General features: G+C 36.9%; 1 protein-coding gene and 1 pseudogene across 1 annotated transcript in view; one reads left to right on the top strand and one right to left on the bottom strand.

The window, feature by feature from the left end:
• The window catches only part of GABRG1 (gamma-aminobutyric acid type A receptor subunit gamma1), a 126,216-nt gene that overhangs the window by 58,971 nt on the left and 43,746 nt on the right, over positions 1-23,499 (bottom strand). The window contains exon 3 of the mRNA XM_075544983.1: positions 19,758-19,825. Coding sequence (XP_075401098.1) covers positions 19,758-19,825 — 68 coding nt within the window. The remainder of the gene's footprint in view (positions 1-19,757; positions 19,826-23,499) is intronic.
• On the top strand, positions 6,141-7,085 carry LOC142443683 (serine/threonine-protein phosphatase PP1-gamma catalytic subunit pseudogene; annotated as a pseudogene).

The raw sequence follows: 23,499 nt of genomic DNA, 5'->3' as shown, positions 1-23,499 counted from the left end.
CAAATGATTGGGTCTATGAAGACATTACCATCCCCCTGGCTATAAGATGAACCATCTTTGACTCAGCAGCAAAGAGAAAAAGGCAGGACCATTGGGAAGAACATGTCCAAGATCTCGGTGGCAGAGGTCTCCAAGATCAAATGCACCAGAGACCTTGTCATGGAGACGCAGAGAAGGAGCACATAGACTGCGGTGTAATTTCTGTTCATCTAGCCCAAGACTACAGGCCTGGGAGATCACATGGCAGACAGCTGGCTTCCTGACAATGGAGACAAACATCAGGGAACCACATGGCTGAGAGATTTAAGATCAGAGAGAGACTGAGTTGCTGCCAGCATAGAGTTGCTGTGGACCAAGGACCGTGTCCTTACTGTTTGCTGATCCTGACTTGTTGTAGACTATTAACTTCCCTAACAAACTTCCTTAATTATGAGTATTGTCCGTGAGTTATGTATCGTGACTTAAATGAATTATTGAAAGCAGCAAAGAAATAGAGTGCTATCGGCGGAAGAGTTGGTGTCAGAATAGGTAAAGGAGGATGGACTGTGGAGGGATGTCTGATTCTTACCTTATAGCAACAGAAAATTTAGAAGATGTCAGATATGTTTCTTCTCAATTGTGTTTTACGGTGTGGCTATTAGAATAGTTATAGGGATTTTTGTTGTGTGCTTTTTTGACATTGAGTTGTGATTCACACTGAATACTGTAATTTTGATCTTTTTCAGTAAATGCTTTAGGTCATCTTGGATTTAAGCGAGATTGTGTCAAGCATATATCAAAAGTTCTTTATGAACCTTGTTCTCATTCCTATCCTACAGTTTCCCACATATAATCCATTATCTCAGATTATTTGCTCACCATATAGAATGGATGGTAAAGGTTGCCACCATGACACATTGTGCCTGATTTTGAACGCTGCCATAGCCTTTGTTCTGTTTGAACAATTTCTTCATGAACACAGTTAAATATTCTGGAATACCTATTATTCACAATATTATCCATAGTTTGTGTGTTAGTAACATAATCTCATGTCAACTTGATATATAGAACTAGGGGATATATATATATATATATATATATATATATATATATATATATATATATATATATATATATATATGGGCTAGAGGTGGAGTCTAGCCCATCAACCAGGCAAAGCCTGAAGGTACCTCTTTATGGGTGTGGCTTCATAAAGAGGGTCCTGTGAACCTCCTCTTATCTCTCTGCCTTCACCTTCCTGTGGAAGAGCCACGCTGAGACCTGTGCGCCCTGTAATGTGGCTACCGCCATGGGATCCACACAAATGTACCACTGGGCTGTGATTATCCTGCATCCAGCATCGTTACATGGCCTGTGTGAGTCTGAAGAGTGACTTAATGGATTAGAATTGAACTTATAGACTAATACTGGAGTTATGGATTGGGCTGGGATATTTTCTTGATATATAATTACTCTTGGATATAAAGCTCTCTCTTATACCTATGAGTGTCTCTGAATTTGATTTTCTAGTCAACCCAACCTAATGCAGTTTATTATGGTATGTACAGTCAATACCTTTGCATAGTCAATAAACGAAGGTAAACATTTTCTATCCTAATTGTGTTAGCCTGGGTATATAATTTTCTAAACTACCCACTTACATCACTCAGGGCTCTGAGGACATAATCATATTCTTTGATGTGAAGAATCTTCATTCCTTCTGAAGTCCGAATCCATAAGCAAAGTCAAATCAGGACAGGTCATCCATAAAGTCAGCAGAAGTATGCACCAGTTCACAGGCTGAAGATCTTCTCTTCATCTGGTTGGGTTCTGGTCAACTCAACATGGACTGCCTCACTTCGCCTCACCAAGGTGCCCATTGGCTGTCTTGCCTTTCAACCATGTGCACTGTCATAAATTCTCAACAGCCACAAACCCGTTATGCTAAGTCATGAACTTCAGAGTAGTCAACCCACTTTCATCATCTCCTCTAGTTCCTGTAAACCAGGTCATGGATGTCAGTGGCCAAACTCAACCTGTCTCTTTGTTGCTGCATTTCTCCCACTTCCACTGAATAAGTGGATCCAGGTGGTCATCTAGCAATAATTTCAACTTGATCCACAGGCTCCCTTAACAATTCAGTCCTAGAGCGGAGAGTTTCTTCAGGGCTCCAGATTTTTTCCAGTTTCTGACAAAAACAACCAGTTCAAGATTCAAAAACGCCAAGAGTTCCTTTTTCTTCAAGTTGTTGAAAGTCCCCTAGGCAAGTCCCTTGGACTGCAAATGAGTACTCCAAAGCACTGGACAGGGCTTATTTTATCAGAGCCTTCTTTGCAGGCATGTCCTAAACCCACTTATTCCAATTTTAATGGCTCGGGGCAAATGGGCTTGCAAGCTCTCTGGTTTCATACTTCCCAATAATCATTTCTATCAATCACTATATTAACAATAATAAGCAGAAGCAATCAGCATAAGCAAAGTAGAATCAGATACTAATATCAATTCTTAAAACAGTCCAGTTCAATCTTTATTTAGTTTATATTAATCCTTATCTAAACTATTCTATTGATACAAAATATGGGATTGGGGCTGTGACAGCACAAGTCAGAGCCAGGCTCTCTGTCAGTCGTCTTGACCTTCTGTCAGCCTAAGTAGCTTTGAGAAGTTCAAAGGACGATTTTGTCCCCCAGCACAATATACCTCAATCACCTTCATGTTCCCTATTTCACTCAGGAATAACCAAAGACAACAACCAATGAAAAGAATCCAAACTTTACCTTCCCATGTTCTTTCCAGAAAACAACCCAGTAACCTGCATAGACATATGTGACCTCTGGCTGGCCAAAGAGAAAAGCTACCATGAGGTAGACGTCTAACAAACATCCACTCTCCATCTTTAGATTTGTTTCTCTAGTTCCCCGTTCCCAAAATATCATAATGTGTCAGTCTGAGTAGACTAGAGATTCAAATTAATAGATTCTCATCTGTGTATAAGAAAGAGTTTTATACACAAGAGCAATTGAATATTGAAAGAACATCACAGCCCACTCCTGATCAAATCCACAAGTCTGATGTTAGCCCATAAGTCCAATACCAATATTCTTCATGCTACTCCTGCTGAGAAGACACTCCCTGGGATATATTACTGATGACGAGTCTGATAGAGCTACGCTAATGCTGCCAGAACTCTAGAGCTGGAGGGGCCATGTGGAAACCCACACCAGTGCTAAGATGCTTACAATGCCACTGGATCCATAAGACTTTCCACCCACTGGCCTGTGATCTTCCTGCACTCAGTGTCATTAGATGTGTTTTGTGAGTCTGAAGAGGAGTTTATAGATTGATATCATACATATGGGGTAATATCAGACTTATGGACTTGATCTAGACTGGATTGGGATGTTTTTGCAATATTCAATTTCTTTTGTATATAAAGCTTGTTCTTGTACATATGTGAGTGTCTATGAATTTGTTTCTCCAGTCTAGCCAGACTGATCCATTGGATACCTGCAATTATCAGCTTGTTCCATTTGCTCTTCTTAGTGTGACTTGAATTTCTAAAGGGATAGTCCCTGGAAAGGAGATAATATTTGGTAAAGTTGAAGGTCAGGGATAAAGAGAAGACCCTCCACAAATAGGATTGATGTGGCCACTGCATCAGTGGGCTCAAACATAGGAACAATTGTGAGGGTAGTGCATGACCCGACAGTGTTCTGTTGTATTGTACATAGTATCTTTATGAGTCAGACATATTTGATGAAATCTAACAGCAAGAAGAGGTGCTCAGGAAAACACAGGAAACCACCAGAATGATAGTTTGGCATACACAATGAGGCATTGTTAAGTGCTATCAAATTGTTTCCAACTCATAGATATCCCACAGGGCAGCGGAGCACTCCCCTGTAGGAACTCCTTGAGTGAATGTTTAAGATGGAAAGATAAGTTCTCCCACATATGTTGTAGATTACTTTTGATTTCCTGTTTCCAATCCAGTTCTTCCCCGTTATGTGACTAGGATTCCTCAATGAGCAGTAGCACTACTTGAAGAAAATGTTTGTTCATCTTGAAGCCTGTTTTAAATCTATGGCATCTTTTTTGAAATATAAATCTGACTCCCAACAGGCATTGCTGAGTAAAAGTACTTATATTAAACCTATTTATATGTAGTTAATATTAATGTCCTCTTTATTTAAAATCTAGACATTAGCAAAATCTGTTTTTTAGAAAATGAATTTAAGTAAAGGTTTTTTATTGTCACATGAAATAAGTTTAACAATTAACCAAATTCCTAGAATAAATACTAATGTTATATTTACATAAAGGCTTCATAAATTCTTATTTAAGTATAACTTTATTGTTCTTTCATTTAAGCAAAAGCCGTTAATGTAATACTATTCACAGCACTCTCATTTTCAACCTAGATTCCATGAAATTGTATTTTCCATTGATTATTCTATATTTTCAAATTCTATCTTCTCATTGTCTGTTGGTGTCTCATTGTCTGATGGTGTTTTAATTGAGCCACAAGGGAGTTACTTCCCAAGATCATGTGAGGACTTCTGATCATAAACTTTACAATTTTGTGGCATCCCTAATTGAGACTCAAAGTTATAATTAGAGAGATGAAACTCAATTTTTTGTTACTAATTTTAATAACTTATTTCATATTTATCTTTCTTCCATAATGTTTTATCATTGTCATTTGTTTCTCTGATGGCAATTGGGATAGGAGGATGTTTCAGTCTCTTCTGACATCTATTTATCTTATTTTTTGGTCTTTTTAATCACCTTTTACTTTTTTTATGAGTGATGTTTTTGATGTCCTCCCACAGCTATTCAGTTCTGTTGTTAGAAATGCTTCATATCTGTTCTTGGATGTTCTCAAAACTCAGATGAGACAGACTTAAGGCTATATTTTGGTTCATGTTGGCTTGTTTTAATTTTCTTCAGCTTTAACCTGAACTTACATATAAGCAATGGACACTTTAACCTGAACTTACCCAGGACCAATTATGAGTGAATAATATGGTGAAAAATATAATCCAGATGCTCACATTTGCTGACTTCATCCTTCCTGATTGTAAAATATAATAGAATTACTTATTCTATTCAAGCAATGTTTCCTTGATCTAGTTACAGAATCCCATATCACCACAATTTAGTATTCTGGAATATCTGTTTTTCAGTTATTAATAGTCTGTCATGATCCACACAGTTGAATGCCTTAGAATAGTTAATGAAAAGCAAGTAAATATAATTCTATTTTCTTCTGCTTTGAACCAAATCTCCCTTTCAATGTCTTCTTCCGAGTCTGGCTTGAATTTCAGGGTGCTCCATATTAATGCACTGATGTAGTGATACAGTCGTTTTTTAATTATCTACTACCTTTTCATTCTGTTTTCCCCAAACCATTTCTACGTCCTCTCACGTGTGTGTGTGTGTGTGTGTGTGTGTGTGTGTGTTGGAAGGCATTTACAATACCACTTGGGAAGAGCTTCCTCCTGTAAGTACAGTCAACCTTAACCACATGGGTGGAATAAAGCTTTTAAAATCTTCATTTACTGACATGAAACATGAAGTAAAGACTGAAAATATCCATTAATAACTAGACATTGAAAATATCTTTTGAAAACAACATAAATAGTGAGTATGCACAGGCGCCTCCTCAGGTGGAATACACAGAAATCAAATTAACAACCACTATGTAAAGGCTCAGAGGAAAAGCTGAATATCATCAGGCAAAACATGGTCAGCGCTAATTATAAAAGTTTATCAATTACCCATATGTAAGTTCAGGTTAAGGTTAAAGACAATTAAAACAAATCCACGAGAGCCAAAAGTCAACCTGGAGTCTGTTCCTCTTGGCTTTGGAGGAGATCTCAAGAACACATGTGACAGGATGAAGACTAATAACTGAAGACCTGAGGAACTGGGGCACAACTTCAAGAACAAACTGCGTGAAGAAGCAAAATGGTCTTTAAAAAAACAAGAAAGCTCCTGATTCCAGTAGGGAGTGAAGGAGGAAGCAGAGAGCGGGGAGGCTGGGGGGGACCCGCCATGGCTGTTGTCTGACTCTGTGCTCTTGGCTTGGTAAGGAGGTGTGAGTCCCTGACGCAAGCTGGCTGTGGCGCCGCTGGGGGAGGGTAGGCGGTGGGACGGCGATGGCGGATATAGATAAACTCAACATGGACAGCATCATCCAACGGCTGCTGGAAGTGAGAGGGTCCAAGCCTGGGATGAATGTCCAACTCCAGGAGAATGAAATCAGGGGTCTGTGCTTAAAGTCTCGGGAGATCTTTCTCAGTCAGCCTATCCAGCTGGAACTTGAAGCGCCACTCAAAATATGTGGTGACATCCATGGGCAGTACTATGATTTGCTTCGACTCTTTGAGTACTGTGGTTTCCCACCAGAAAGCAACTACCTATTTTGTTGGGGACTACGTAGACTGCGGGAAGCAGTCCTTGGAGGCTATCTGCCTCTTACTCGCCTACAAAATAAAATACCCGGAGGACTTTTTTCTTCTCAGAGGGAACCATGAATGTGCCAGCATCAATAGAATTTATGGATGTTATGATGAATGTAAAAGAAGAAACAATATTAAACTCTGGAAAACGTTTACAGACTGCTTTAACTGTTTGCCGATAGCCGCCATCATGGATGAGAAAATATCCTGCTGTCATGGAGGTTTGTTCAGTCTATGGAGCAGATTCGACGAATTATGCGACCAACTGATGTACCCGATCAAGGTCTCCTTTGTGATCTTTTGTGATCTGATCCTGATAAAGACGTCTTAGGCTGGGGTGAAAACGACAGAGGGGTGTCCTTCACATTTGGTGCGGAAGTACTTGCAAAATTTCTTAAGCATGATTTGGATCTTATTTCTAGAGCCCATCAGGCAGTTGAAGATGGATATGAATTTCTTGCCAAGAGGCAGTTGGTCACTCTGTTTTCGGCCCCCAATTACTGGGGAGAGTTTGCCAATGCTGGTGCCAGGATGAGTGTGGATGAGGCGCCGATGTGCTCTTTTCCGATTTTAAAGAAGCAGAATGCCACTAGACCCGTCACACCACCAAGGGGTATGATCACAAAGCAAGCCAAGAAATAGATGTCCTTTTGACACTACCTAGTTGGGACTTGTAGCATAGAGTATATAACTTTCCTTTCTGAAACTGCAATGTGTACTGGTCAGCTTGCTCAAATAGATCTGTGTTAGTGGGCCCTCCCCCCCCCCATTTTTGATGACTGAACATCATTTGCTAGTTATAGCAGCAAATGAAAGACCCTCTCCACTCCCAAGAGAAATAATTTGTTTGGTTTTTAAATTCTCTAGTCCTTTTGCAAACAACTTGAATAATGGCGTTAAAGCTGCTTACACCCAGGACAGCTTGGCCTGTCTTAGGGGTGCAGAGACAGTTGATTTCCCCCCACCTCCAATTCAGTACAACCCATGCATAATGTAAATGCGTTTTCTTTAGGGCATAAAGAGAGCCCTAGGGTGCTCTGAATCTGTACATCTATGTTATTGTCATAAAATGCATACTGTTTGATATAAAAACAAACAAATAAACAAACAAAAAACAAGAAAGACAAGACCATCTGGACATGTCCAAAGATACTCCGAAACTTTCTCTTAAAAGTGCACTACCTACAATAAATAGAAGAATGATAAATTAAAAGAGCTAAACAGGAATTTTCAAAAGACTAGGTATTTGCATAATCTCATGCCAACTTGAGGGTATTAGGGGTGAAGGATGGAGCCTAGCCTGTCAATCAGGTCACAGCCTGATGATGCCTCCTCTTTGTGAGCATTGCCTCTTATGAGGATTCTGGGAACTTCCTCTCTCTCTCTGCCTTGGTCTTCCTGTTGACAAGCCACATGAAGACTTGCTGAGACCTGGGCGAGATCTCCCTCTGTTTCACCTTCCTGCTGAAGAGCCACATTCAGAGAGTTAAAGGAGCCATGTGGAGACTCATACCAGAGCTGGGATGCTTCCACTGGCATTGGATCCACAAAACTTTGCATCCACCCACCAGTGATCTTACTGCACTCCTGTATCGCTGCATGTGGCTGTGTGAGTCTGAAGAGGGACCAATGGACTAGTAATGGGTTTATGGACTTGTTCTGGACTGCACTGTAGTATTTGCTTAGTATATAATTGCCTCTTGATATAAAGCTCTCTTTTAAACATAATTGAGTGTCCCTCGATTTGTTTCTAGTCAATCTTACCTAACACAAGTACTATAATGAAGTTTGAAAAGATCGGGATTTAGAAAGCTCAAAAAGATGAAGAAACTCATCATATCTCAAGCCAAAAGAAATGAAGAAAAAGTCAAACCTCAAGATTCAATGTTGAAGTATTCTATATGTAAATGATAAAAATGCAAGAACCAGCAAAAGAAGATATACAGGATATATAGTCACAGTAACAAAAAGAATTGACAAAAGTTAAATTATTTCAAGAGGTAAAAAATCATTAAAAATGGATACTGCTGAAGGAAGAAGTTCAATTCATTAAAACAAGGCACCAGGAATTAATGGAAAACAACTTAAAATGTTTCAACATGCTGAGGCAGAACTGCAAGTACTCATTGGTCTATGTCAAGAAATTTAGAAGGCAGCTATCTGGTCAAACAACTGAAAGATATCTCTATTTGTGCCCATCCCAAAAGAAAGGTGATCCAACAGAATGCGGGAATTGTAATGAATATACATGCAACTAAACTTTTGTTGAAGGTTATTTAAACATAATTGCAGCAGTTCACCAATAGGGAGCTGCCAGAACTTCAAGCTGTACTTAGAACAGGATGTGGAACAAAAAATATATAGAATTGTTGATGTCAGTTGCATATAGATTGAAAACAAGACATGGCGATTAAGGTATTTAATTGTGTTTTGTTAAGAATGCAAAGAAATTTGACTGAGTAAGTTATAAAAATTATGGATGACTTTGAAAAGAATGATAATTTTTCATTATGCTCCTGTGACACTTGTACAGAGATCGAGCTGTAAAACAACAGAAAAAATGAGCCATGGTGTTTTTCAGACATGTATCCTTTCACCATACTTGCTTAATAATAGAGAAGGTGTTCAAATAATCAGAGAAATTGAATTTTAAGAGTAAGAAGGCATTATCAATATTGGAAAAAGTTTATGGACAACCTGCAACATGCAAATGAGACAACCATTCTTCCTGACGGTCTATAGAACTTGAAGCACTTGTTGGTGAACATCAGAGACTGCAGTCTTCAGAATGGGATGGAACCCAATGTAATGAAGAAGAAAAAATTCACTATTGAGCCAAGAGAAAGCATCATGATCATGAAAGAAAGTTATCGATAACTTCATTTTACAAAGCCCCAGGGAGGAGCAGTCATTGAATCAAATAAAATACAGCATGGGTACATCTGTGGCAAATGATCTCTTTAAAGTTTTAAAGAGAAAAAACCCTGCCAGGAGGACTAAAGTGCACTTGACCCAATCCATGGTATTTTCCATAACTTTATATGCATTTAAAATGTTGACAATGAATAAAGAAGACTGCAGGAGAAATATTTTAATTATGATGTTGACAAAGATAAATGTACATGGACTACCAGAAGAATCAACACATCTGTCATGTATGAAGTAGAGCCAGAATGATTCTTAGAAATTATGATAGATTTTGTCTTACATGCTTTGGGCATGCTATCAAGAGAGATCAGTCCCTAAAACATGCTTGGTAAAATGGGGTGTCAGGGAAACAGAGGAAAACTGTCAATGAAAATACTCACACAGTGGCTGCAATAATGGGCTCAAACACACCAACCTCTGATTTTACATATATTGCTGTCTGAATTGGTTTCCCATCTTAACCAAATAGAATATTATATTTGGAAATCTATATTTAGAAAGAGACTGCATGCTTCACATTTTAAATCATTTATCTGACAGTCACTTTAGAGAATTCTTGCCACTATGCACACTCTTAGTGCAGAGAATATCATGCTCCCTCCCATCCTTGTCAATCTAAAAGGAGAACCTTTTCTTTTCCGGGCTGTTAGAAGCGCTCCCTTCACTTATAACCTCAGTAGTTTTGATCCTATTGTGCGTATTACAAAGCTCAATGCTTTTCTGAGAAATCACACCATATGCACAATTTTCATTAGAGCAAGAAACTGAAGTCAAGGCATTTAAACAAATGTTCTCCATTTCCAGACTATTGAAATTGCAAAGCAACTGGTGCTAGTTCAAATCTGTTGCCAACCTAAGAACTAAATGCCTCACATACAATACGTTACTTAAAGGCTTCACAGTACAAAATCGGTGCATTGGAATAGTCGTGATGGAGAAGAATACTGAAAGTGCCACGGACTGCTGAAAGGACAAACTGATCTGTCTGGGAAGAAAGAAGTTCAGAGTACTCTCATCTTACGTACTTTGGACATATTGTCAGGAAAGATAATTCCCTGGAGAAGAACATCATGTTCGGTAAAGCGGAGGGACAGTGGAAAAGAGGAAACCCTCATGAGACGCATTGACACAGAGGCTGCATCGATGGGCTCAAACATGGGAACAACTCTGAGGATGGTGCAGGACCTTGCAGGGTTTGTTCCATCATGTATGCATCAGGTCACGCTCTGAGTTGGAGACGACTAGATGGCACCGCACATCAACAACACTATAACATGTATAATAAACATTGAATGAGGTACGCAAACTAAGAGTTTATAAAATTTTACTACTTTTCCGATATCAAGACAATAGATATTTAATTCCCAGAAATTGGGTAGTAGAGTGAGAAGTCATGATGTAATTCTGGAAATCCAATGGGAGTTAGGAAGTCAGATCCTGATTTGTGGTTTATTATAGTATTAAAAGCGATAAAAGTAGTCAAGTCACTTACAGATTCCCACAAGGAAAAAGAATCATTATCAAGGTCTTTCCCTGGCCCATGGCTCTGTGTTCATGGGACTATTATAAATTTAACAATGAACTTTTTCTAAAAAGATTCTAAACACCAAGATAAAGTCTAAATAGACTTGGTGTCTCCCAGCAACATCTCCTCATAAAGTACTTGTTTCTCATCTATAGATTTCAACAGCATTCTACACTGAATTCTTATTAAATTTGGAATTAGTAATGAATTCAGTTACTTGACATTTGGATACGTAAATTTTCTTGAAAAACAATTTAGAATTCTGCCACCAGGGCTGACTAGTCAGTATCCAAACTCATAGTCTCCTAGAAAGGGGCTCATAGATTTGGATCCTATTTTCTTACATATCATTTGGGGTTAAGACTCCATCCCTACCTTGAAGTGTTTATAGTCACTGGGCTCCTGGCAGAAAGAAAGATATAGATAAAGAAAGAGAGAGAGAGAGAGAGAGAGAGAGAGAGAGAGAGAGAGAGAGAGAGAGAGAGAGAGAGAGAGAGAGAACAAACCACAATAAAGCCTTATTTATCCAAGTAACTGCTTTATGGCAGAATTGGGTGAATTCTAATATAATTAAGTTAATTTCCAGTTTTTATCCAGTCCATCTCTAACTGAATCACCTGGGTTGAATTACCTATCATCATTTTAGATAATAGTAGTGTGTATTTAACACTATTTGATATAAACATAATTTTGTATGTATGTGATTTAAGGATTTTTTAATACAGTCAACTGAATTATATATCCCTAAACAAATTTGGAAAATAAAATGAACTCCATGAAATTATTTTAGGCTGATCTAAAGTATGTGCTAAACTGTTTTTTCTTAAATATTTATATTTTGCTGTGGTTTTACATTATTTGAAAAACAATACTTTTCTTTGTATAGATAAATGTAATATTGAGACATAAAATAAGCCAAGTGATTGGCTAGGGATTGTGCGTTTAGCATTAAAAGCCATTGGTAGGAAAGTCATTCAGTTTTAAATAAATGGCTAAAAAAATAAAGAATCATGGGGGTATGTTTGAATCAGGTCTACTATTTAACAAATGAAATAGTAACTTGCGTAGACTAGTTGAAAGTCATGCTGAAACTAGATTTCAATGATAAATAATAAAGTTGTAAGCTGAAATAAATTTGGCTTTCACTGTGGCCTGGACACCTGCCAGATCTTTCCCCCTACATCAATTCTAAGCTACGCCTAGAGAGATGCTATAATAGTAGTAACAACTGTAACCACTGGATGATCATTCCTGGCAACGTTTTAATGATCGTTTTGCCTATATTACAAGGCTAAGATAGACCATGAGTTTATCGTACAGAAATAGTATAATTTTTTAAGAAAAAAGAACTTAGCATCACCATTTTCAACTAAGAATATTTAGGTTGGCACAAAGCCTTCTTGCTATCTCAGCCCCTTCTATATTTTCCTGCATCCTCCCCTTCTGCAGTTTTGAGTCTTCTTCCCCACTCGGTCTATGTTTCCCTGAAAGAGACTACATATTTTCTTACTCTCGAGACAAAGTATCAAATACCAAAATATAGTTAGCAAATAAATATAAGATGAACATGTACAACTTCTGTGTATAAAAACAAAATGAGGAATGTTTACATGAAAGAATAATAAATTATTTAGTGAACTTTGGAAATTTAGATTGTAATAGGTTAAATAAACATAATTGACCAAAGAAACAGAGAAAAGAAGATCTTATTCATTCATGATCTTTCATTTTATTTCTTTTGATGGTCAATCATAAGGGGGCCTGGTGGCACGGCTACTCATTGGGCTACAACCCTTAAAGCCTGCACTTTGAAACCACCCACTGCTGTGAGGGAGAAAGATCAGACTTTCTACTCTGGTTAATAGTTACAACCTCAAAAAGACACAGAGCCAGTTCTACTTTGTCCTAAAGGGTCACTCAAATTCGATAGCAGTGAAAATGGTAAATCAATCCTGTGATAATTTAAAGATCAGATCCATAGAAAAAATAGGCTTTAGAGTATCTAATAAAAATAGTGAAATATGTTACCCTAACATTCAGTGGAGGTCATCACCAAAAAGAGAGATTATTAACAAGATGAGGTGACACAATGGCTACACCAATGAGCTGAAACGTATTGGGACGGTGCAAGACAAGACAGTGTTCCATTCTACTGGACATAAGGTCTTCATGGGAAAGAACCTGTTCAATGGCACCAAGCTACAATAGACAGAAGTAGAGAAACAAAAACAGTCATAAAATAAATCAACTATTAATAAAATAAAGAATAAATAAATAAACGCAGTAATAAAGAAAATAGAATCAGTAAGAAAATAAAACGATGTAACAAGATAATATTGTAAATATTTTACAAATCATAAAGATAAAATTATTAGAGTGTATTTCTTAAAGTACTTTAATCTATATCCCAAAAAGAATTAATTCATTTTCTTTTTTATTAGTATTTTGAGGTCAATAATATATATTATATACATCATTGATACTAATGTTTTGTCTCTACTTTTAACTTAAAAATTGATTGCTCAAAAAATCATATCATTGTGAATGAGGAGGAGTACAGATTGGGGACCCACAGCCCATCTGTAGACAACTGGACATCCCCTTACAAAGGGTCGCCAGGAAGAGATGAGCCAGTCAGGGTGCGTGGTAGCAACGAGGAAACATACAACTTTCCTCTAGTTCTTTAATGCTTCATTCCCCCCACTATCATGATCCCAATTCTACCTTACAAATCTGGCTAGACAGGAGGATGTACACTGATACAGATAGGAACTAGAATCACAGGGAATCCAGGATTGATGAACAGTTCACTCAGGACTAGTGGGGAGAGTGGTGATACCGGGAGGATGGTGGGAGGGTCGGATAGAAACGGGGAACTGATTACAATATACATATACCCCCCCTCCCTAGGGAACAGACAACAGAAAAGTGGGTGAAGGGAGATGTTGGACAGTGTAAGACATGACAAAATAATAATAATAACGTATAAATTTTCAAGGGTTCATTAGGGAGTGGGTGTGGGGAGGGAGGGGAATAATACGGACTCAATAATACCAAGGACTCAAGTAGAAAGCAAATGTTTTGAAAATGATGATGGCAACAAGTGTACAAATGTGCTTGACCAATGGAAGCATGTACAGATTATGATAAGAGTTGCAAGAGCTCCCAATAAAAGATTTAAAAAAAACAAGTTGATTGTTCAAACCAAGTCAGCAGTGCTGTGAAAGAAAGACCTGCCAATTTGCTTCCACAAAGAACAGTCAACAATCCCCAAGGAACATGACTAGGAATGAACTTGACAACAGTATTTTTTAAATTAAATAATTTTTATGTTATGGTTCCTCAACTTAATGTACATGGCGAGGAATGACTGTGTAAAGTCATTATAGAAAATAAATATTTTTTTTGCAGAAGCTATTTATAAGGATCTATTCACTTAAATCTGGAAACAACTGGAATAAAAAGGGGAGAGCGAGGAAGGAGAAATCTTTACAAAAGGAAGAAAGAATAGTACATCTTCTGAGAGAAACAAATGCTATAAATCATGCTTGAGAAATGTTCCCTGTGATAGAAAAGAAAAATTAAGAACTTCTGTTTGAGTACTGTCCTTCCCAATATATTTAACAGTGCTTCAACACAAATTATGTCTGAAGAGTTTATCAAAAAAATCTGAAAAGAAAAGATAGAGTGATAAAGAATTGATAATCAATTCTCAGCATTTAAAATAGATTATTTAGCTACCTAATGGCAGTATATATTTGATAATTGGCTAATCCAAGTAAACAAGCAGAATATGATTGATTACTGAGAAAATCCCTTTTGTCTATTCAATGTTGTTAGATGCCAGCGAGTGAGTTCCAACTCGCAGCGATTTGATTTGAAGAATGACTGACCTGCATGGTTGCATTTGCTGAAGGTTAGCTGCTATTGTTTTACCCATAAACTGCATTTGGATACCAAATTTTATTTTAAAAGCAAAACCAAAAATAACTGAAGGTAATACCACTATGTTGATATATTGATTGCCTTACCACCTCTGATTATATATTTTTAAGCTCTACAATGTTTCCCAGCATGACTATTTTTTCAAGTATCCACTTTCATGTTGACTATAAATTTTAGAAATGGAAAATATGGCAATTATTAAATATCTAATATGGAATACAAGCAAAGCTGAAAACATAGACTATATTTATAGTTAATTTACTTATCTCTGGAAATATAAAGTATGTGTTATCAATCATCTTAAAAGATGCATTTGTATGTTACATAGCTAGAGGGTCGCTTTGAATCAGTATCAGCTCAGCAGTGGGTACCTGAGAAGCTTTAAAAGAAACAACCATTTTGAATCAAGCCAAATCTTGGCTGGTTTTTTGAAACTAAAATAGTTAAAGCAACGCATTGATTTTGTTCCTTACCAGTAACTTAAATTTTAGGAGTAGTTAAAGGGATGGGAATGACCCCTTATTTACTTGATTTTAATTACACTTGTCAGCCTCTTTGATTACACTCACATTCAAAGTAATGTTGCTCAGTTTGTGAAAATGGAATTCTAATTTTCCTGCATTGTTCAATGAAAGTGGTCTTTTTTGGAAGCTGCTCTATTACGCTCTAGGATGGCAATACTTCTCTTTAGTAAACGCTAGCTGTTACATCGCGTTCTGTGTTCTCTAGGTGCTTTGGAATCACTAGTTTCAATTGCAATTTCATTTAATTAGGTTTTGGGGTTTTTTTAACTCACTGTCCAAGGTTACAAGTACATAATTTGCCCCAAGATAAAACTAAATCTTTAATATCATGAATCTTTTTATAGGAAAATTAACTTAGAAGCCTCTTGGTAGCCATTCCTGTCAACGTGTTTCTGAAATGCTAATTCAGCCTTGAATTCTAATTCTCCTAATCTAATGACCATATTTCTTTCTTTAATGAATTCAGGAAAATTGAAAACAACATTCACATGTTCACATGCAAAAAGCAAAAACACCTACATGAATAATAAACAAAATGAATAGATAATATTTCCAAAAAGAAGAGAAAATCAATATTTATTACTCTATGAAGTTTCATATTTGTATAATGCTAAATATGTATACACATGGAACTAGATGGTTTTATCTGCAAAAAGTCATCCAGTTCTCTATGAATTAATTTCAATACCAAAAAAAATCCTTAAATCGTTCTCTTCCCTTTGCTTCTGTGGTACTGCTCTATCTTCTTTCCTTTCTGAACTGCTTCATTGACTACCTCAAATTCATCTTTCAGCTTCTTAAACAGATGTGCTCCCTAAGGACTGACACCTTATGCTTGTGTCGTTGCTCTGCACTGAAAGAAGGTTCCTTCCATCTTGCAGAGATTTAACTACGCCCTCGTAAATGTTTACCTGCTGCCTTCAGTGGCCCCGAGCCTCATCTCCTCATTGCACACCACTGCCTAGGGCAGTGCATCAGAATTTCCCACCAGCTTCTCAAATGACATATATTCACGGCTAGCCCTTGTTCATTTGCATTATGGGAACAGTCATCTGGTTTTCCAATTGCTATCAGTATGAGAGTTAAAGTCACAGGAAAATCACAGTGAGGAATTGTGACTATAATACTATAATTAAAAGCAGCCATAGGCAAGTGTTACTCATGTTATGATTGTATCAAGATGTTCAGGCCTGTAAGAGGGTTACCATTTGAACATTGCAATGGTGAAAAAGTGAACTGAAGGAGAAAATCAGCAAAGTATTAGAGAATTTATGTTTGGATGGCAAATGCAAAATACTTAAAAAGCAGGATATTAAGCCTATAAAATGGGGTCCAGTATTTTAATTTACAGAAATTGTAATATGGTCATTTGGAACAAAGCATAATGAAGTCTATATTTAATACTGCCTGCTGATTGTATTGTGGGGTTAATTGGGTTATTTCTATGGTAACGTTATTATTATTTTTTCCATTCATGAAAGATATGGCAAACACATCTAACTTCATCGCTTTTCAAGTTAAATTGTCCTCCCTTGACTTTTTTTTCATGCTTTTCCCCTCCTCTATTTTTTTTTCTTTTCCTCACTATTTCATTCTCTTCTGGGCAAAATTTATGAAGTTAGTGGTTTAAAATTAAATTTATACTCATATCCATATCCATAATATTAAATGATTGCAAGACCCTTATCTAATTTAGATTGTGGGAATCACTATGGAAATCAGTTTGAAAAGTGGACCAATATTGAGTGTGGAATAGAGACAAGTATTCCACATATTAGTCTTTCCACCATCAACATATTGTTTCATTTCTTCCTCTAAACAGCACCATCAACTGCCAAGGCCAATAGGTTCAAATGGTTTTATTTGAAATCAATGATTAAACCCTGGTTCTCTATCCCATTTCAGCTCTCAGCTCTCAGATTGTATATATGTATATAAATATATATATATATATATAAGAATCATCAAGTTCTCCTACTTTTCTGACTATTGCCTTTTTCTGTGCTCTTTAGCTCAATCTGGTCTTTAGCCCACCTGGTCCTTAGATCTGTTCTGAGACTGCATCTCCCTTAGATTGCTTCTGTCTGTCCAATTTCCCATACAAAGCAATATCTGCCTTTAGTCCTAATTTATTCTCTTAGCAAGAGGTTTATATATACAGACCATGGTTGGAATTCTTTTCCTGAATGCCTGCTTCATTTGAATACATGTATACACAATCCTTACATCAAATAATAACTCTATCAACTTCAAAGTCTATCTTTTTTTAATTTAATAAATCTTTTTATTGGGGGTCATACAACTCTTGTCACAATCCATACATACATCAATTGAATAAAGCACCCTTATACATCCTTGCCCTCGTCATTCTCAAAATTCGCCTTCCACTTGGATTCCTGGAACCAGCTCGTTTTCCTTTTTTCCTCTCCTCTCCCTCCCCACTTCCCCCTTACCCTTGAACCCTTAATAGTTTATAAATAATTATTTTATCTTATCTTACACTGCCCGGCGCCTCCCCTCACCCACCTTCCCATTGCCCATCTCCCAGAGAGGAGGTTACACATAGATCCCCAAGATCGGTTCTCCTTTTCTACACCCCCTTCCCTCCTGGTTTCGCCACTCTCACCGCTGGTCCTGAGGGGTTCATCCGTCCTAGATTCCCTGTGTTTCCAGATCCCTACTGCACCGCTGTGCATCCTCTGGCCTAACCAGGTCCACAAGATAGAATTGGGATCATGATAATTGGGAGGGGAGGAAGCGTTCCAAGACTAGAGGCAGGTTTTGAGTTTCATTGTTGCTACACTGAAACCTGAATGGCTCATCTCCTCCCCACTCCCCCTCTGCAAGGGATGTCCAGCTGTCTACAGATGGGAATTGGGTCCCCGTCACCCACTCCCCCTCTTTCACGGTGATGTGGTGTTTGTTTGTTTTTCCCCCCTGCCTTTGTTGTTTGAGACCTGGTCCCCTCTGCCCATCATGATCACACATGTTGGTGTGTTGCGTCCGTGTGGGCTTTGTTGCTTCTGGGCTAGATGGCCGCTTGTTTATTTTCAAGTCTTTAAGTCCCTAGACACTATATGTCTCTACAGCTGGGCACCATCAGCCTTCTTCACCACACTTGCTTATGCACACATTCATCTTCAGCATTTATGTGAGGAAGGTGATCACACAAGGATGGTTTCTGTTCCTTGGTGTCTGCTACCTGGTCCGTTCAACACCTTGTATTCGCTCAGGTTGTGTGCTTCTTCTCCATGGGCTTTGTTGCTTCCGAGTTAGATGGCCACTTGTTTACCTTCAAGCCTTTAAGACCCCAGACACTATATCTTTTTGATAGCCGGGCACCATCAGCTTTCTTCACCACATTTGCTTATACACACGACTGTCTTCAGTCATCATGTCTTTTATATATCTTGAAGTCAGTTGGCTCAAAACCACAGAATAAATCACCAAAATTTTTTAAATCCCTGTATGTATTTTAAATGTGCCATTTTAAATGTGTATATATATATATGTTTAATATATATAAATGCATATATATACATTAAACATAGATATTTAATCATTTTATTGGGGCTCATACAACTCTTATCATAATCCAAACATACATCCATTGTGTCAAGCACATGTGTACATTTGTTGCCATTATCATTCTCAAAACATTTGCTTTCTGCTTGAGCCCTTGGTATCAGCTCCTCACTTTTCCCCCTCCCTCCCAGCCCTTCCCTTCTTCATGAACCCTTGAAAATTCATAAATTATTATTATTTTGTCATGTATTATATTGTCTGATGACAGTGTAAGACACGACAACTTAAATGTATATTTTTGGAATGTGTCTTCTGTTTGACTGCTATTCAACTAAATAACACTTTCAAAATCTACTGCCCAATTTAATGCAATGGCCTCAGAACTGAGTTCTTTAGTCCTGGAATTACGTTCACATATAGCTCCAACATTGCTATAAGAATGATCTATTGATAATACAAATTTGTATGTGGACACTGTCCCAAACAGAATCCCTAGTAATTTTTATTAGCAAAAAGTTAAAATATAAGCTCTCAATTATAGGTTTCAACACAACGAATTGTGAAGTTCTTGAAAATCCACTTGGCCTTAGTGTAATACAACTCTTGATGTATTAGATGTTAGTTTTTGTGCCCTAGCATAATTTCTACAAAACACAGCATAGTGATAAAATATGCAATATGTTACCCGAGGTAAAGATCCTTTGGCTTAAGTTGCTAGTATTTGGCATACTATGATTGTACTTGGTGATTTCTTTCAACTCATTCTCAGTTAGCTATAAACATAGTCATATATTTATTCTGCTATTTAAGATATCTATCTATTTAAGAATTATAGTCCAGAGAACTATTTTAATAATCATTACTCACCATGTTTATGGGATCAACTGGTCCAATACTGTTTACATAAACATCAGTTTCAATTACTGTTGGCCTCACTGAAAGATACCAAATAAAGAACAATCTGATAATCAAAATAGTTTTAAAGGCACATTAGTTTCCAAATCTTACTAACTAGCAACATGATGCTGTTCCAGCCAAAATGATGTCTCATCACGACATTCAAAACTTGGCTCACGACAAAACATAAACAACTTTGTGTTTACAAAATCTACTACGGATATTTAATACATCATCTTTTGGGTCAATCTCAAATTAAAAATATCTGTTGCGCCCTTAAATTAAGAAAGTAAATTAGATAAAAATCACTAGATAAGTTACTTTGCAAGATCAGTTTGGAATTTTCAGCCCAATAACATGCAATTCTACAAAATAAATGTGCATGAGTGACTTGCCTTCCTTTTGAAAAGAGGGGGAAATCTGATCTGTGATTTTTGTTGATTCAATGTTATTTATACTTCCATAGTGACAGATTTTCTCATACCCATGTTGATGGAGGAATGTAGAATTATGGTTATATATTACCAAGTAAATGTTTCAAGTCCCTGTGAGCCAATTCCAGCTCACATTGGGACTTGAAGTATAATTATAAATATTATAAATATTAAAATTATAAATATTAAAAAGATAAAGTAGGTATTGTATATAAAGCTCTACTATCAGGTATAGCTGGCATGAAGAACTTAATGAATATTTATTTATATCTTCATCCTCCCTTGGTAATAATATTTTAAACAATATTTTAAAATCATTTCATTGGGGGCTCTTACAGCTTTTAAAACATCGCAGACATCAATTGTATCAAGCATATTTGTACATATGTTGCCATCGTCATTTCCAAACATTTTCTACTTGAGTCCTTCGTATAAGTTCTTTTTCCCCTCCTTACCCAACCCTCCTGCCCTCATGAATTCTTGATTAATTACATATTGCTATTATTATTTCATATCTTTTTAAAATTTTTATTTATTTATTTTTTTATTATTTCATATCTTACATTGTCCGTTATCTCCCTTCACCCACATTTCTGTTTTTGTCTCCTTCCGTTTTTGGGGGGGCACACAATACATCCAATCTTGTGATAGGTTCCCCCTTTTACCTTCTTCCCCCTCCCCAACCATCCTATTATCCTCATAACATAGCTACTCCCACTACTGTTTCTGAGGCGTTTATCTGTCCTGACTTCCATGTAATGAGAGCTCTTATCTGTACAAATGTTGTTCTCTAGTCCAGCCAGATTTGTAAGTTAGAACTGGGTCATGGTAGTGGGGGGGGGGTGGAGAGGAAGCATTCAGGAACTAGAGGAATGATAGGCAATTTTTGGGTGCTATTTCGTTGAATCATCCCTTCCTTAGACCCTTCTGTAGGGGCTATCCAATTGTCTACAAATGGGCTTTGGGTCTCCCCTCCAACCCCCCTCTTTGCATCAATAAAGTTGGTGGTTTAGATCTTTTGATACCTGATACCTAATACCATCAACACCTCATGATTACACAGGCTGGTGTGCTTCTTTCATGTGGGCTTATTTGCTTCCCTGCTAGATGCTGCTTATTTAATTTAAAGCCTTTAAGACCCCAGATGCTATATCTTTTGATAGCTGGGCACCATCTGCTTTCTTCACCACATTTATTTATACACCCATTTTGTCTTCAGTGATCATGTCAGGAAGGTCATTATCAAAGAGTGTCAGGTTATCAGAACAAAGTGTTCTTGTGTTAAGGGAGGCCTTGAGTAGAAGCCCAAAGTCTGTCTACTATCTTAATATTAATATATAAATACATATAGGCCTCTATCCCTTTCATTATGAATTAATATATTCACATGTATACATGCCTATAGCTACACCTCTATAAATAGCTCTTGCCTCCTATTTTTTCCTCTATTTCCTCTTACCTTCCACTTGTTTATAGCTGGCTCCAGTATAAAGGGCCTTTTAACCTAATTCTCACAAACCATCTTGTATGGAAGCCCCTCTGAGGATAGCTCACATATTGTGTTTTGTATTCAATATTCATGCTTTTTCAGTTTATAGTTAAATGCAAATCATTTTTATATTTTACCCAAGTGTATAGGGAAGAAAATGAGTCTATCTTTTCCCATAATGATTTATAGCCTCGAAAGTGCTATGGAGAGTCTTTAGGAGTGAGTGCACTCTCAGACAGCAGGTAACCAGACCTGGTTGCATTTGCGGATAAGTGTTGGGGTGCTAACTACAAGGTCAATGGTAAAAACCACCAGTGATTTTGTGAGGAAACTGAGGCTCTCTGCTCCCATAAAGCCTTAAAAAAAAAAAAGCTCAATAAAGCCTCGCTCTACTATTAGTTGGAATCAATACAATGGTAGTATTTTCATTTTGTTTTGAGTTTATATCCAAAAGTAAATACTTATCAAATGAAATTATTAACATATATACACAATAGGGCAATATTAACTTGTGATACAAGCTGTCAAACTATTGGGATTATTGGATTCCTATAATAGACTGGACATAATATTAATTTGCATCCGTTGACTTATTTTGTGTGCCATAAAAACACTAACATAAGGGTTTTTTACTTTTCTAAATAACAACACAGAATAATGATTTAAAAGACTGATTCGGCCACCACTGTTGCTGAGGGGTTATCAGCTCCTAGTTCTACAGAGGGGAAACACCTCAGAGTATTACTGATGCTGGAAAACTCTGCAGGAGCAGACTGCTGTGTCTTTCCCCTAAAGAGCTGCTGATGGGTCTGAACACCCTATCTTCTGGTTAGCAGTCAATATCTGCACCATCGGGATGTTGTAGACCAATGCAAACATGGAAAGTAATATAATCTGCTGTCAAATAATTATATCCACAAATAAAATAGGACATACAATTTGTAGAAAGCTTTATTATTTTACGTAGATTCAAGAGTTTTGAGGTGAGTTGTTTTAAATATTTGCCATTTATTTCTGACTAGCTAAATATAGTAGCTAATACATGTCATGTACTGAAGTTAATTTTAGTTATATGGATTTTGTGAATGGATTTTTTATGGAAGTCAATGAATAAAAAGGAAATGGGTTTATTAGTTCCACTTGTAAGTAATATATATTACTAGTTATTAGCAATTAAGCAAACATTACAAAAACCTTATGTGATTAGATTTTTTTAACTCAGCTGATGGATCAACAAGCATTGAGCAAATAAGTCTTATAGTTTTGTGTTCACTACTGTGCAAGTTTGTCAAAAATGAAAAATAACTGATTTCCAATTGATTCCCAGGATGTTAAAAATTTTATAAATGAGGGAACTTCTTTTCTATTAAAAATATCTTGGTCAATTATATCAAAAAGTGTGCACTAGAAGTACAAGAGTAAGACAAATTCTTGTTACAGGGTTCAAGTTTATATATGCATGAGTTTATTCCAAATAAAACATCCTTAAATATTTATCTATGACAAATGATTGATTATTGACAAGTTCTCTAAATAAATATGATTTTTCTTTGTAACCCTAGAGTGCCTTCAATCAAAACATTGACTTCCAGCAGAAAGTGCAGAGCAACTAAATGAAGGCTAAGAGGTCAGCTCAGAAGGTTATGGCAACTATTTTGAGTGGATTCCGTACAGGTAATCAGAGGGGATTTTCTGGAAGGACATAGGATGATCACAAGTGCTTATTATGAAGACATTTCAAGAAAACGGAAAACTGCATTGGTAAGCGAACGTTCAGGAAATAAGGTCA

Source organism: Tenrec ecaudatus, chromosome 3 (genome assembly GCF_050624435.1).
Source record: "Tenrec ecaudatus isolate mTenEca1 chromosome 3, mTenEca1.hap1, whole genome shotgun sequence".
NCBI lineage: Eukaryota > Metazoa > Chordata > Mammalia > Afrosoricida > Tenrecidae > Tenrec > Tenrec ecaudatus.
Note: the sequence above shows the minus strand (reverse complement) of the source record. Positions and strands in the feature narration are given on the sequence as shown.